Source organism: Rhopalosiphum maidis, chromosome 2 (genome assembly GCF_003676215.2).
Source record: "Rhopalosiphum maidis isolate BTI-1 chromosome 2, ASM367621v3, whole genome shotgun sequence".
NCBI lineage: Eukaryota > Metazoa > Arthropoda > Insecta > Hemiptera > Aphididae > Rhopalosiphum > Rhopalosiphum maidis.
The window spans coordinates 30,694,752-30,712,185 of NC_040878.1; the positions used below are offsets into that span (position 1 = coordinate 30,694,752).

A 17,434-nucleotide genomic window follows, 5' to 3' on the forward strand; every position below is an offset into this window, starting at 1 on the left:
ATAGTCACGTTTAATGTTGTCAATAGTTTTTTTCGAAAAGTATTGTGTACCAACTAAATATTAAGTCACATTATAATATTGCATGTTAACTACCTATCTCGGTTATTGTGATTAGTACACCTATGATAATATTTATTTAATGTTTAATTTTATCTAAGAGAGATATTTTACAACATTGCTTATAAAATCTACAATAATATACAGGGTGATTCTTTTATCAAACAACACTCATTATTTCAAAAAGTATTAATGTTTTTGATAATATTTTTTTACATAGTTTCAAATTGTTAAAAAAACGTTTTTATTAAAAAACTATATTTTTAAATATATTTTATCCTTATAATTTTTTAAGTTTTTTACTTTTTTGAATGACAACATAGATTTTTAATTTCATATTCCAAAGCAGAATAATTTTTTGAGTATTTTGATACATAAAAATCGAATTTAGGGCGAGTGGTTTATGAGTTATACGTATTTAAAGTTTAGTTGCGCGGAGTGGAATGGTACGAGGTTACCCCGCAAAATGTTTGTCCACTACTCCGCTTGACCAAACTTTAAATAAGTATAACTCATAAAATACTCACCCTAAACTCGAATTTTGTGTATCAAAATACTTAGAAAATTATTCGGCTTTGGAATATGAAATTTAAACACTATGTTGTCATTTAAAAAAGGAAAAAAAATTAAAAAATTATAAGGATAAGAATATTTAAAAATATAAATTTTTAATAAAAACGTTGTTTTTCAACAACTTGAAACCTTGTAAAAAAATATTTTCAAAATCAATAATACTTTTTGAAATAATGAGTGTTGTTTGATAAAAAAATCACCCTGTATTTTAACGCATTATCAAAATAATTATTGCTTAATATTTAGTTTACAAGGAAGATAAACGTTTTAAACAAAAACGAACGTTATACGAAATTACGTTTAAATAAAGATTTGGTAATCATGAATGGATAACTTTTATTCCAGGTATTTTTAAATACAAACAATTAAATTGTTTTAATTAACGTGTAATTTTGTACAAACGACCATAATTTAGAGCATAATAATTATACTTATTAAATACCAAAAATTGAATAATAGATGTAAAATTTATAAATAAATAATACAATTAATAATTATTAAATTTAAATGTATGATATATATTTTTTTTTTGACATAAATGTTGTTATTTCTTAAATTTTTTATGTAATTGTCTTAAATGTTATAATTTATAGTTTAATATTAATACGTTAACGTTAATAAGCGTCTACTAAATATGTAACGTTTATCTTATATGCTGAACAAGAAATCCTGTATGTTATATTATAATATCATAAGGCTAGTAATCAGGCCGATAAATATATAAACGGAAATAGATCGATGTTGTGCTATCTTAAACTGAATGCAATAAAATAAAAAACGAAACTTAAAAAAATAAAAATAATACCATAATAATAATCGTATTTGTGCGCCTTCTTCTCTTTATTATTATTTCTAACAGGTTGCTACAACATTTTGTTTTTATTGATTTAAATATAGAATTAAGGCCATTGAGGAACAGTGAAATAGTAATAACACTGTAGTTACGACGTAGTTATATTTGTACATAACGTTATTTGCTTGAATATTTTTCGTGTTTAAGTATTTTAGAATTATTTTTTTGTATAATCTATTTATGGCGATTTCGTGAATTTAAAAAAAATATTATTACATTAGTACCAGTATTGTTTTTATTAACATTACTGTTTAATGTATTTAAACTTCAAATATAAGTGCATATGACTGTTAAATGAATATTATTCATTCTGATAACAGTGAAAGTATAAACAGATATTTTTGCCACTATACATTATACAGACTACAGAGTACACTAGAATAATAGATCTTATAAATGTATTTAGTATTTTGAAATTTAAATCAAATACCAAGATAATTACAATTAATTTATATTGTAATTTGTACAACTAAAATTGTTTTATAAAAATCCATAGTTGTGATACTAATATTTCTATAACAAATCTGTATTTTTTTTTTATAGGTTATTTTTTTATAATATTATCATAATTTTGGTGAAATGAACTAAATTATTGAGGTATTCTTTTGAAAAATCTACCGTTTCAAAATTATTTGAAAATTAAGCCCAATATAATAAAATTATTATAGTTCCATCACTCAAGTGTACATGTATAAAATATAGAAGATAAAGAAATAAGGTAGCCGTTAAAATATATTATGATTTAACATATACAATACTTTTATTTTTTTTAAATAAACTTTCATTTACTTGTAATGTATAATAACCTGCCAAAATGGATAATATATCAATATTATACTTAGAAAAATAAGAAAACTTTTAAAAAAAAATTCATTTTAAAATTATTGTTTGTTTAACCAACATTAGAAAATAAATGTATAATATCTACTTTGTTATTACTATGGTATTGTATAATAGTATAAACATAACAATTGCAATTTGGTTAACTTTTAAAAATGTTTTAATTGTTTAGTTATATTATAACTTTGCAGTAAATTAATCCATATGGTATTGTACTAACCAACAATGGTTAGTGTGATTGAATATAATTTTAGATCTGTATTTTATACTTGGCCATAACCATTCAAATTACAGTGTTAAAAATCTGTGTAGTTCAAATTTATTTTAACAGGGTAAATCTAAGGGAATTTAATTTGTCATGGTAAACACCGTGCAGGATCAGCTAGTATAGAATAATAATTATAATTGTAATAAAATATGAATAATTTAACAGTAGTAACTACTGTTAGTCTGTATTTTAAAATTGTATAAATTTGTAAAAGGTTTATGGAAACATAAGTTTATGCAACAATAAACCATTCACTTTCGCCAATTAGCGATTTACCCCTAATGTAATAATTCTACATAAACTTATAATTAAAATAATTTAATATACGTCGATACAACGATACTACAGGGCAATAAATTCAAAACTGCAGATTAATTACCACGAAACATTCAAAACGTCTACAATAATCCGTTAGATATTTTAATTAAAACAAGTCGTTCCCCATTTTTATTTTTTTATGAAAAATGTTATTTTTAATTTTATATTTGTACTCAAGCTATAGTATATAATAGAGTTTTAAAGCCGTAAAAGACACTTTTTGAATACCTTCCTCGTTATATACAATAATATTGGTGCATAGGAAATTATAATTTACAATTGGTCATAAAATTTAAATGGAAAACTTATTCTAACGGTGCTTATTGGTTTATTATATTATTATTTTGTAGCTACTATATTGGTAGTTAAAATATTGATAGAAAAATAAGATCGTATAGTAGGAATGTAAATAATATATTAATTTTTAGAAAAGCAAGTAGGTGATCCATTTCTTTGGATCTGAATTATTTGAAATGTCAATATAATAAAAATTATACAGTACTTATTATTAGTATATTATATTGCATACCTAATATATTTTAAAAATCTGTAACGTTTCAATAACATTTTATAAGCATAAAAAAAAAACAAAAAATATTTATAAATAACTATTATAAATGTATTTTATATAAATACGGTAATCAAATATCATTATTAAATATATCTATTTAGTATTTCATTCATGATATTATTGTACTTTACACCTCTTTGTGTAGAAAGTGGTTCAATTTCGAATTTTATGTGTTTAAATAAAAATGTATAAATATTATCGAATTCACAATAAAGTGTTTTAAATTTCATTTTTATATGTACTTATTTGATTGACATGATTGTAATATATTTTATGTAAAATATGTTGTGATTAATATAGGATTATATTATATTATAACTACAGTACTACAGTATATAACTATAGTCTATAGTTTAAATACTATTTTTGTGGTTTTGGGACAATATAAATAAATGTTTGATTCAATTTTTGATCAATAAAATTAAAACATGTAGGATATAGGAATAACATTTTATCTTATATGTTGGAGTAATTCTAATTGAATTCTAACTGAATGTACTACTATTATTTTTAACGTTAAAAACTTATATTGATTATTTTTAACAAGTATTAAAAGATTTGAAACGAAATGGTTCAATAAATTAGGTAGTTTATAAATAAGAAACAACGGTTTTATACATTAAATGAGATTCAATAAATCTTATTTATATAATTTTTATTTTTCAGTGTGGTATTAATTAAATTTAACAATAGGTATCTAGTTATTCAGACTCGAGGTAAAGATTTTAACGTATTAATTTTTTATAATAATATTCTATTTACCAATCTATAACATCAATATCGACGTGTTGAAGATTGTAAAAGGTACCTTTATTTTAGGAAAGACAACGATCGGAATATATATTATATATGTATATTTTTAAATATATTATTGAAATTGTGGACGATATTACAGAGCTTTTACGATATACATGTGTTCGTTGCATCCAAAAAACAATGAATTATAGTCTTGTTTTAAAGAAAAAACTATACTAGGACGATAATCAATCAAAAATTGTTTACACTTTCACGCCTTGGCTTTCAGTGTTATTAAAATGAAAAAAAAGAGAAATCATTATCAAATTTAAATTCACCCAACCGCGTAATTTACTCTGTTGACTTAATAGAAAACCCTTATAAACACATATAGTGTACAAAACATATCTGACGAGAATCATGTGCCGAGGGTGAGCGCCGCTAAATTCTGCAATTTTAATGCTGGTAGTGAAAATCGTCGTCAGTTCATTAGGTCCACTGTAGCGTTTGTATTTTACGCACCAGCGGTTTTCAATGATAAGCCATGGGGAAGTAGCAAGTGATCAACTGATCCGTATGGTTTTGAATCACGACCAGAAATCGTAAAATTTAATGTGTGTTTACCTAGAATAGTATATTTTTATGTTTGTACGGCTTTCTCCGCCGATTCAAATATGTTTAATTATTGGCGTGGAAATTCCAATGAAAGTTCAGTCCCTCACGCACCCTTACGCTGGGGTGAACAGAATTGTAAAATACGCTACGCACATTATAAAATGTCACAAAAGTCTGTAGGTATTTCAATACTCACATTAAACGAATAACTAAGAATCCTCTTAGTCGATCGGTATTTACTCAATACAATTTTAATTTATTTTTTAATCTTAAAAAAAAGTTTTGAGAATAGTTAACGCGTATAGAAAATACATTTGAAACAATTTTTTTTACAAATAGAAAATATTTGAAGAATGGCGGGATAGCAGAAAATCGTTTTAAACAAACACAAACCAAAGGAAATATTTCATTTTTTACCAGAATTTAAACAGTTCATTCAATTAATGATTTTCTACAAATAATTTGTTGCAAAACTATTGAAAAAGTTTAAATATATAACATTTGGGCCCTTATAAAATTCGTATATCAACATTTTGATAATTAAATTATCACGAAATTAATTATATTATATTATTATGTAACAACATTATTATATAACAAATCTGATGGAATACAAATTAATATGATTGAATATAAGCCTATAATAATATATGCCTATAATAAAGAGTAATACCGCGGTGTTTAAGCATTACAGTAAAATAGCTTTCGGTTAAATCATTCGATAATATTTTTATCGTAAAAAAAAAATAACTTCATTTTTAAACTGAGTATCGACTACAATATTCAAACAATTATTACACTTGTAGGTATGTATTTAACAGATTTATGTGTTATTTTTAAATTGTGTTGTGCAAAATTTCTAATTATCATTCAAATGAACTTATATATAACTGTGTATTTCTATCGTTAGTTTTATAAATCTCATTTTGTTTATTTTGAAAAAAATTTGAGAGTGGAAGAATTTAGATATTATGTAAACTATTTATATCTTAATTTTATTTACGGACATAACACGATTGCGCAATATTACTTTTTATACTTGAGAAAACACAAAGCATGTAAAATCAATTTTATATTAATGGTTTTAAAGAAATTCAAAATTCTCATATAATGTCTAAAATGATATATTTATGCCACTAATACTTTAATACTTTTTATATAATAGGTGTATTATGTATACACAATATACATGAAATAAACATATTATATTATTACATGTTTATTTCAATACGTGTATTGAAGTATTAACCGGCTCATAATATCATGTACCTATAATAAAATATAGCATTATCAGTTTTTATATTATAAAATTATAGGTTAGTTATAATATGACAGGAACATTATAATATCCAAATACTATATTTTTCAGGTGCATTATATAAGCTATAATAATTTAAGTCAACAATATGAAATTGTTGTGTTTTTTCAAAAATAATATAGAAAATGAAAAAATATAGAATTGGGTTGTGATTTTCAAAGATAAAATGATAAAAAAATGCACAAATGCACAATCATAAGGCATCACTGTTGACGTAGTGAGCGGTGATATCAATCGAAGTATAGATCATGTAGATTTTATAATAAAATGTTTAATATAATATGACTAAAAACATATTATTTAGATTTTGTACATTGTATAATACCTAAGTGTATAAAATGATGACAACATTTCCATTAAATTATGATTAAATCTATCCAACGCCCATAAATTTAAACTACCTATTAATATAACACATTTTGAGCTGTGTTAATATTGTAATATTTTGAGTTTATATAATGTTTTCGATGTTGATAAAAATAACATTGTATTGTTACTAATAATTTTTAATTGAGGATCGGTCGAGTGTCCGTCATCGTTATTATTATTAAGTATATATTTTGAACCTGGATCAGTTTTATTTTTTATTTCTTATATTCTTATTTAAAATAAAAAATTTATGCATAAGATGCACAATTAGTTTAGTTTTATTTATACAAGTTTAGTAAGTGTGAATATGTCTGAGTCAAAACGTCTATGGTTTTTCGTGAAACGTATTATGTACGAAAAATTAACCACAAAGAAGAGAATAATAAAAATACTGGTTCTCATTTTAAATACACGGGAAAAAAAAGCAATATAAAGTAGCCCAAAAATACAAATTAACAGCAATAGAAGCTATTTATTTTCAAATAGTTCTACTTGTCGCTGGTCTGTTAAAAAAAAGTTTTACTAATTTAACCTTGAGACTATTAAGTACTACAAGATAGGGGAGTAGAATGGATGCAGTTAGACCATTTAGACATCAAATTACTGAAATACACCATCTATTGTATGAAATGAGCAAGGATTTATCTTTTGATCAAATCACTCGCTTAGAAGCCGGAGTTTATTGCCAAACAAATTAAGAACTTAAATTGTGTGTGTTGCATTGCAATGTGGCACTAGTTTTAAATCAATTCAATTTAGCAAGTAATAAAATACAGAAAGTAACATTAGATAAAACTGGTGTAAGAAATATATTAGCTGAGATCATATCTTTTTTTTTTAAAAAAAAACACTGATGAGTACTTTAAAAGAAGGTAAAGTAATCGTCGATGAATTAGGAATTGAAGTATATTTTTACAAGATTCTATTCACTTACGAAAAAAGAAAAGGTATTTTTTTCCTTTGAAAATCAGGATAAACTAATAGTTCATCTATAAATAAAATTTAAAGTCAAAGTTTATTCTTACATTTTTATATAGCAACTCTTGAAGAATAGTTCGAATAATAAATGCATAACCATTGTGATAATTTTAAGTTTTTATAAGACATGAATAATTATTTGATAAATATGACTAGAAACGATGATGTAGTCAAAAATTATTTACGAACTTCAAAAATACTAAAATTATCATACAATGTGGCTATGATGAGAATCGAGAAATAGATGCCTCGATAAGAATTAAATTTAAAAATATACAGACGGAATTCATGCGAGGAAAAAATCAGGTAAAATTAGTTTTATTCAATTGGATGACAAACAATCGATCGAATTTTATCTTTATAAGTGTACATCCTACTTATAAAATAAATCATTTCAAAAATAATGTAGTCTTTTTAATTGATATCATGATTTAGTTACCTACATTTTTATTTGAGATACCATCATTTTTTGAAATAATGTTTTATGTTGAGAGGCTTCATAAACGTCACAACATTTTAAGAAAATTCTCAAGTTGCTTACTTCCAGTAAAGCATGTTTATACCGAGGTCAACGTTAATAAAATAAACGTAAGGCTTACATTTAGGTTTTTATAAATTTCCTGATAGGTACATCTTGAATTAAAAACATTTTTTTTTTTGCTCAGTACAAAATAATTTAGTTTGGTGTTCAGAAATATAATTATATTATTAGCATAGTTTATAATTTTCCTACTATATAATAACTTTATGTTTTCTTGTTGAGTATTTGTAATATCATTAAATGTTTATCATACGTCTATAGTACATATCCTTTGGTGAGGTTTATATCTGCTAAGAAAATAATAATTAAAATAAAAAAAAAATTCCAGTTAGAAATTTAATGGTTTTTAATTGATAAGTAATAATGAGTATCTTACTTCTATGATATATAACAAATTAAATAAAGTAATGCAAAAAATTAAAAACTTTTATTTGATGTTTTGCACTACTTAAGAAAAAATACTTTATAAGTTTTAGTGTTTTACCATATTCATAAAATGTTATAATGATAAACGTATTAAGAAAAAAAAATGACAATAATTATTTAGAATTTTTTATCCTATTTAGAAAAAAAAACCTTATTAAGTCCTCATGTAATAATTACTAGTATATTTTTTAATTCAACGTCTGTTAGACAATGTAAATTTTAAATAAAATAACATAAGTAGGCGTACTTTTGATCAAAAATGTGAACGACATTAAAAACAATTAAGAGTATTCACTATATAGGTATTCGGTTTATAAATAATAAGGATGAGATTACATTTATTATAAATTGCATTTTTAAAACGTGTTTGCTGAAAATAAAACCATCCACAAATGTCACGCTAGTTGCTTCATTCAATACTTATAGTATATTGATGAATTATTATTAACTTAATATGGATAACACGCAGTTTGATATTTAATTACATTTCATACTAATGAAAAAATTTAAACTTAGAATTCACATTAGTGTATAGCGTATTATAGGTATAATAAAAATAAAAATGAGTACCATTATTTTTATTATATTTTATCAGATATTTTGAGATTTAAATGAAAAGTGATATCATATCAAATTACCAAATAATTACACAAATTATTATTTATATTATTATTAGTATTAATTTAATTATTATATTATAGATGAATATTGTTATTGTCAATAATATAGTATTATCAAAAAAAAAAATAAAAAAAAAATAGAAAATTAGAATTTTTATTTTTTGAAAATAAAATAAAAAAATATAGTTAATAATTTATTACTTTAATAATAAATAATGTATCATATGGTATTTAGAACAAAAAAATACATAAACTAAAAATAAAATTTTAATTTCAAAAAATGAAAATTTGGGCATGAAAGGGATTACATTTTTTTAAAGTTATCCCTCTTTTTGCCAATTATGGGTTTGAAATATATTTTTATAGATTAAAATTACTTGAAAAAATTGATTAATTCAAAAATGATATTCAAAATAGGGGTTGCCATTTAAAAATAGTGATGTTGTGTTACACTGCGCAAAATACATGAGTTAAAAAAATTGTAAGCCATAAGACTTTATGGTCCATTAGTCTAGCTTAACGTCCTGCAAACAGAATTGAAAAATATTTACAGAGTAATGAGTGATAAAGTGTACCCTATTTCTGGGGACATATGGTATATACATTATTTTATTTTATTTTAAAGTAGATATTAATTATAATTATTACATTTTTATTATAATTACATTGTCAACAGGATTAAATAATAATAATTATTTTTTTAATTAACTGTTAAGACTTTAAAAACTAGGGTTATTACTTTATTAGCCTACTTTAAGCTTAAATATATAAGTTTGTAGATAAAATGAGAGGAAATGGATTAACATTATTTGCAATTATTTACAAATTTTTACTCAAGTTAATACCATTAAAAAATATATAAATTACTTGAGTATTTTCTTTATTAAATGTATGTTGAAGTAATGTTATGTCGATTAAGATTCTTCGCGCTTTGACGTAATTTGGGCACTCGATTACTATGTGGTTGATTGTCAGGTTTCCTCGGTCGTATTATATATTATTGGGGTTGACTATTTAGTTAAGAGGAAAGTTGTTCATCGTAACTGCGCACGTATCGTGGCCATTTTGTAATATATCACTTTAAATCCACACTTAAGTTTTTTTTAACACCCTAACTCTGCACACAATTTATAGGTAAGACCGTTTCGGCCTTAACAGCCTATCTAACATTTATACCTTATTAATTTCGTGTCTTTACATGTTAAAGTTTAAGCTGCTACTACATTAGTTGCTATTTAAAGTTTTATTAACTTGAAAAGACGATCAGTAATATAATAAAGTCCGATTCCCATTCGTTTTTTAAATTTAAATTTAATCGTTTGTCGAACAATAATATTGTCGTCGATATTTTGGGGCTAGGTTTTGACTATTGTGTCCGCTTTAATTTGTGTACATTTTGAAGGCGGTAAGTTGAGTCCCGGGTATAAAAATGTAGGTAAATTAGGTCCTGGTTATAAACCATTGGCGCAACTAGTTCTAAAATATTAAAAATTTAAAACTTTACTATTTAATATTTATATAACAGTTTAAGGATAGAAAAAACAATTTTTTAAAAATATTTTTTTGGTTTGCCGTTTCTAAGACCTGAAAAAGTTGGTGAATGTTTTACAGAAGATTTAATAGCTATATACAATCAAATTACAAGCAAATACAGATACACACTTAAATTTATGTTATTTTTAAATCAATATAGAACCTAATTTTTTACCATTTTATATTCTTATATTCTAAGTATTTTAAGTTTAAAAATACAGAAACAAGTACTAATATTATAGTTTGAATTTTTATTTGTGTACGACGATGATTAATCTACTCAGTAGTTAAAGCAATTAAAATAACGAAATAGGTTCTTATAAAAAAATAACATGCTTGTATTAACATGGATTCCTCACAAAGATTAAAATAAAATAATTAATTTGAAAATATGGTCTATAGGTAATTCTACATAAAATAAATTCTGAACATTAAAATTTCAATTAATTTATGTATATAAAAATTAAGGTGAGAATGTATATTGAAATTCTCTATTTAGAGATAGATTCATTATGTCAATTTTTTTTATTCAAAATTATTCAGCCAACGTTTTTTTTTTATTGCATCAATTTTTTAAATTTATTAGCTCAAGTTATCGTGTATACTTGTTGGACATAAACCTATAGAGAGTTCTTAAAAAAGATTTTTAAATTTTAAATTTTAGTAGGTCCGGCAAAATAATGTTGATGGCTTAAGTAAGATTTTTGTTACATTTTTCAATACCGTTCTGGAATAGTGTTATATTACTATTATAGAGAACGTAACAAATTACAATTACTAAAATAAAAGTTTTTAAAATATAGTATAAATTGAACTTTTAAAAATAAAAATGAAGGTACGGAGAAGTATGTAATCGATCTGCTGTACAGTAGGTGTGAGTATATTACGTCATTGAATAATTCACTGTAATATGTTACATATTTTGAATTAAATATTACGTAAATAAATATTGATTTTAAGTAAATACAGTCCAGTCAGTATTACTAAATATGTATATTTTATAATAAATCTTCATACCTATTAAAGTAATTTATTTAACGATTAGTAATACTCGTACAATATATTGAATTCATTTTTACCCTAAACATTATATTTTAAAATGGCATTATTTCCCGGTTATTATAAAAAGGACTAGGATTTTTTATCTTTAACTCGTAATATCAACTTTTAGTTCATTTTGCTGCTAGAAACTTTTCTCAAAGTTGAAAATAAATGCATTTTTTGACACATTTTTCATCACCCCGTTCAATATTTAAAATAACATTTTGATTTGCTCAATATAATAATAGACAAATGAGAAAAATATTTTAATCATGATTAATGTGTCGTCATAATATGATTCGATTACCTACCATATGACTGTAAAGTTGCACGAAGATTTTATATTACACGCATACATATTTTTAGTTGACTGTTGACTCAAGCCCGTGCTCAAAGGAGACATTTTGTTACGTATTTTTCAGAATTTGCTACTTACTAGTTTTCGCTTTGGGCCGTAAACAAACATATTAGAGCCATCCCGATGTAGCATAAGCACTTCATTAAAATACATCTTGAAGCGAAAACAAACATTTTTATACTAACTTGGTTCATTCTGTTTATGCAATAAACAATTTTTACTTATATCTGTGTAGAAGCAATGAATATATTGATTTAACAACGATACTGGTTATTTTGTTTTTTTATGTCTGCCATCATTGACTGTCATCCTGACTTAAAAATGAGTAATCGTAGATACTTGGTTTTCACTAAATGTTTGTATATTATAGTTTTGTTTTCTGTATTTTACGTTAGCATACGTAATTTGTATTATGGACATATTAAGTTAAAATTTGGGCAAAATTAAATAACATTTAAACCAAAAAAAATAATGGTTTTAGTTATTTTTATGTATTTAATAAATATAATTTGTAAGAATTTAAAAATGTTAGAATTTGAACGTATATTATTATATTTCATACACACAATGATATTTTTAAATTCTTTTAAAAATCTTTGCTTAGAAGTCAAGATTGTTTTTTTTATTCAACGGTTTATAATTGAATTCAGATTTAACACATGCATTACACTATTACGGTCACTTATTCCTCAATGACAAAGTATACATGTTGTACGGTAGATAGGCAATCTACTTTCCCTCTCTTTATTTTATGATCAATGGATTAAAATATTGAAAAGTTTTTTCGAAATATGTTTCTGTGTCGAATCTCATAATAACGTGATACACTTGTTTATGGTGATCTCACCAAATGCCGTTGAATGTCAACAAAATACCGGTTTATCAAGAATTGTTTTATTGTTGATTACGGTCTATGGGAATAAGTATCATAGACGAAATAAGTTGTTCATGATCGCGATATCGGTCATAACTGTATATTTTTTTGAGAAAACTTGACTTTATAGAATACAAACCTAAATTGTGGTTATATAACTATGATGGATGCTCACGTTTTATGACTCCACTGGGTATAGGAGTACACTATTAAAATGTTTCTTTTACAGATAGTAAATATGTTTTGTTGGATTGACGTCGATAAAATGCATAGTAGGTACTAACGTGTGTGGTAATATAACGGTTTTTTTCTTTCTATATTTTTCGCCTAAATCGACAGTTTCAGAGGCACTAACGTCTAACCGATGAGAACTGAATGCAATTTGCTGATATAATGTATCAGTTACAATACATAAACAAGCACTTAAGTGTACGACTTATGGTTAAAAATAAATTTATAGTAGATATTATAATATACAACTATTAAATTACTATTAAAAAAAAAATAATACATTTTAACTATAAAATACTTATAATGTTTAACAATATTCTTTCGAATATCAATATTGTTAACATTTTTTTTAGGAATTATAAATTTTGCTAAATATTAAAAAATATCGATTTGAATAATCATTAAAAATTTTTTTTACACCTTATAATTTTGTATACTCATTTAAACTTTAAAACAAAATTCATTTTTAAATTTATTTGTTAAATTGTGGGTATTATTATTATTATTATTGGTTTCAGTCGATCATTTCAAGTTATTCAATTTTAAAACTATATAGGTATTGCTGAATAATGCAATTTTATAAAATATAGTTACGCGTAATGTTTAAAATAGATTAATAATGATACACCACTTAATCAAATCTGTGGTATGGCATAAAATAAATTCATTATCGGAAACTCTTCATACTCGATCGCTTCCTGTCCACGACTCGACAGACGATTGTTCTTTTACACCGTACGTAAGATTTACAGGTATTGCTACCTGTTTTCTTCCTAGAACTATTTCACATTTTAGGTGAAATAACAACTCCGCATGTTTGATACAATTATAATGTTAACAAAAATTATTTAATAAAATTAGTTTCGTAGATTATTTACGATATATTACCACCACAATAATTAATTAATTATTTTAATTAGGTATAAATTCATTTGTACGTTTGCCACACTCCTCCCCACAGCTCACTCATTATAGTTACACTATTCGTACAGATACAGTTTAATGCATTTCTCTACTTACAATAATAACGTAAAATATGTTATTTTTAGAGATTTAATATATTAGTTGCGTCTTTCAGTTTTGATTGTTCAAGTCTCATCTACTAACTGCTAAAATCTAATTGAAATCCGGTACGAGAGATCTCGATAATTCTGTACATAAGTTTAATGATATAAATATATACATAGAAAATGTACCCAAGATGGCTAATTAAATACATCTATGTCGGTTAATGAGAATCATGGTTCAAGAGCTCTAGATCTTCAAATACCAACAAAATAATTGGTATACTTTGAAATTTTTAATTGATATTATTTCAGTTGGGGATCAAGAAGATATTTTTTTATAGCGTAAAAAAGCTTTTGATTTCTCGTAGAGTGTGGACTATTGCATGTTCATTTCTAAATTGGATATACCTAGTATTGGTGAGCCATTAACTTTATTATGGTTCTAGACCTACTTATTTGATCTTAAACTCTCTATGACCGTGGTCTCACGAACGGCTGAGCTCATAACCACCGTTACTCGTATAGCGATAATAATACAGACATTGCCAAAGTATTAATAATTACGACCTACAGTAATATCTAGATACCTATTATGATTGATTTGAAATAGTTTATTAGATAGTTTAAAAAATATCGGTTTTCATTCGAGTTCGGTTAAAATAATTGTTGGTTATTTGAAAATAAATGTTATCCGGAGTCTCGAGAGTTTCGGAACTGGCGGTGCCCCGCGGTTCGGTTATCGAAATGAGCTTTTGGAAACGATATAAAAAATAACCATAAAACAAAAATTGCGTTACCTGCGACGAGGGTCCGACCCCGAGGACGCCCGCCTTGCCGGCGGCGAACGCGGCGTCGCTGATGCTTCGGTTGGCGGCTTCGGCGTCCTGCCGCCGACACCGCTCGGCGTGTTCGGCCAAGCACGCCACGTACGCGATGGCGTGCGGCACGAACGACTGGTCGAACGTGCCGGAGAACAGCGCTTGCGTGATGCCGGCCGGCCCGGCCGCGTAAACGGGCACGTCTTCGCCGCCGTGCGTGGCCCACTGACGCGGCACAGCGGCCCCGTGCAACCGGTTGTGCGTCTCCGCGTCCGTGGCGTTCACCATGGGCACCAGTCGGTGTTCGGCGCTGTGCCCGGGCCCGTTGCCGTAGAGCAGCGTGCTGTACGGCAACCCGTCCACGTCCGACGGCTTTGCGTCCACGCCTGTGGACAGGTAAAAAAACAAAAAAAATTAATAAAAACGTTTAAAATTAAAAAAGTCAAGAAAAACCCCAGTGGATCCGCAGTGTGGCGCGGGACGTCGAGGTGTGCGGTCGCCGTTTGGTTTGTTTGGACGCCGCCTTTGTGTCACGAAAATTAAATTTACGGTTCGCCCTTGTTTACGCCGTATCGTACATAATATTAATTTATTATCTTTGCGGGCGAACGTTTTCGGGGTTCGCTACTGCCGAGTCTTATACGCGCACACAAGTCGCGAGCGTGCGGATCTCGAACATCATAATATTATACCTACCGGTCGACTGCGATATAATATGATGTCACGGCAGATAACTGTAATAACGCGCGGGACGAGGATGTGCCAACAAGCAACGCCGTTATAGAACTGTTATGGCACTGTAACTAGTGTACTGGAACGATCACTTACACATAATAATATGGTATAGCTTTGTTGCTGAAATTTAGCGCGAATAAATCAATCGAGATGTATTTTACGTACGCGTCCATTGCATACGCATCATATGCATATAAGTGATGTTATTTCAGTTTTTCATATGTGCTCGGGAGAGGAGAGTTTCGACCGGATCTGAAAATATGTCTACAATGTTGTTCGCTTTCATGATTCGATTTACATTTTTATCTCAATACAATTGCCATGTATGTATATTGTATTGCCGTAAGCACATGATTTTGTACGTATACGCCGTAGACACGATAATAAATTAATAATCTAAAATATTTTTTCTCGAAAAAGCTCTCTCTGAAGACTAAAAATAAACAAGTACCTTTTTATAATCAGGATAAATTCAATTACAATACTAACTGCAATAGGTAATGATAGCAGAAAAAGAGAAGAATATTACATAATATCTATTATTTTTGCTATTTAGGTAAATAATGTAAAAACGATTCTATCGTTTGTTTAATGTTTATACTTAATCAGAGTAGTAAACATAACTTGTATAAAATTATTATTAGGGTGATAACATTTACTATATAGCTTTTTTAACCTTATAAGTATGTACTGATTCACTTAATGCCAAATGCATCGATGTGTTCAATATAATAGGTACATACATATTTTGTTTAGTATTTAAAAAAAAAAATAAATAAATTCTGTTTGAAAATACATTGAAAATTTGAAATACTTTTTACTGAAAGTATTTGAAATATATTTAAAATACAAATAAAAAGGATATTTAAACAGTTAACAATCATGAATATGTCTTTTATCAACAACTATCGGGCTGCTTAAAATCATAAAGGGAAAATACTATATACAGTGTGTTCACGCTAAGAGGTACCACGAAATATTTCAGTTGGATGACCTTGTATTGAAATGGGGTTTTCGGGGAAAGAAAAAGACTACCAAAATACATAATTTCAGATAAATTTCAAATTTTTAACCCTGTCGGTAAGCGCATGCGCAATACAACTTACTTTTTTTTAAATGACAATACTATTTTTTTCCTACAGATTCGATTAAAGTATTTTTTTTTAAACAGTTTTCGTATAAAAAGTTTTTTTATAACTATAAAATTGGCAAAGTTATAGTATATTGAATTTTAAATTTACGAATAATTTGTTTCTGACAAAATTTGAACTAAATTCAACTTTATGTTACTTTAAAATCGAAATAATATTTCCGATATTATTGTTAAATGCCTGTTTATAGACAGATAAGATAAAATGAACAATTTTTTTATCGTAATTTACTCTCATTTTTTCCCTTCATACCTACATCTGAAATAAATAAGTTAGCTAATTGAAGATAATGAAAATTATAAAAGTTTGCACACTTTGAATTTGAAATTAAAATGTATTTATTTGCAATAACAGTTCTATCTAATAAATTGTTCAAAAGTTTCCACCTTGATGTTCCAAACATGATTCCAAACGTTTTAAAAATTCCCTTGATGTGCTAGCGTTTATTTGTTCTTCTCCTAAATTATTACAAGCCACTCTAATTTTGTTTTTTTAAATCTTGTACATTAATAGGTGGGTCCGCATATACAACATTTTTTAAATGCCCCCATAAAAAAAATCCAATGGGGTCAAATCTGGAGATCTTGCCGGCCATGGAATTACT

At 26.3% G+C, this 17,434-nt stretch overlaps 1 protein-coding gene across 2 annotated transcripts in view; it reads right to left on the bottom strand.

Annotated features, from left to right (window-relative positions):
* The window catches only part of LOC113553033 (alkaline phosphatase-like), a 212,595-nt gene that overhangs the window by 10,434 nt on the left and 184,727 nt on the right, over positions 1 to 17,434 (bottom strand). For both annotated transcript variants that reach the window (XM_026956150.1, XM_026956149.1), the window contains exon 8: positions 14,924 to 15,330. In XM_026956150.1, the coding sequence (XP_026811951.1) occupies positions 14,924 to 15,330 (407 nt within the window). The remainder of the gene's footprint in view (positions 1 to 14,923; positions 15,331 to 17,434) is intronic.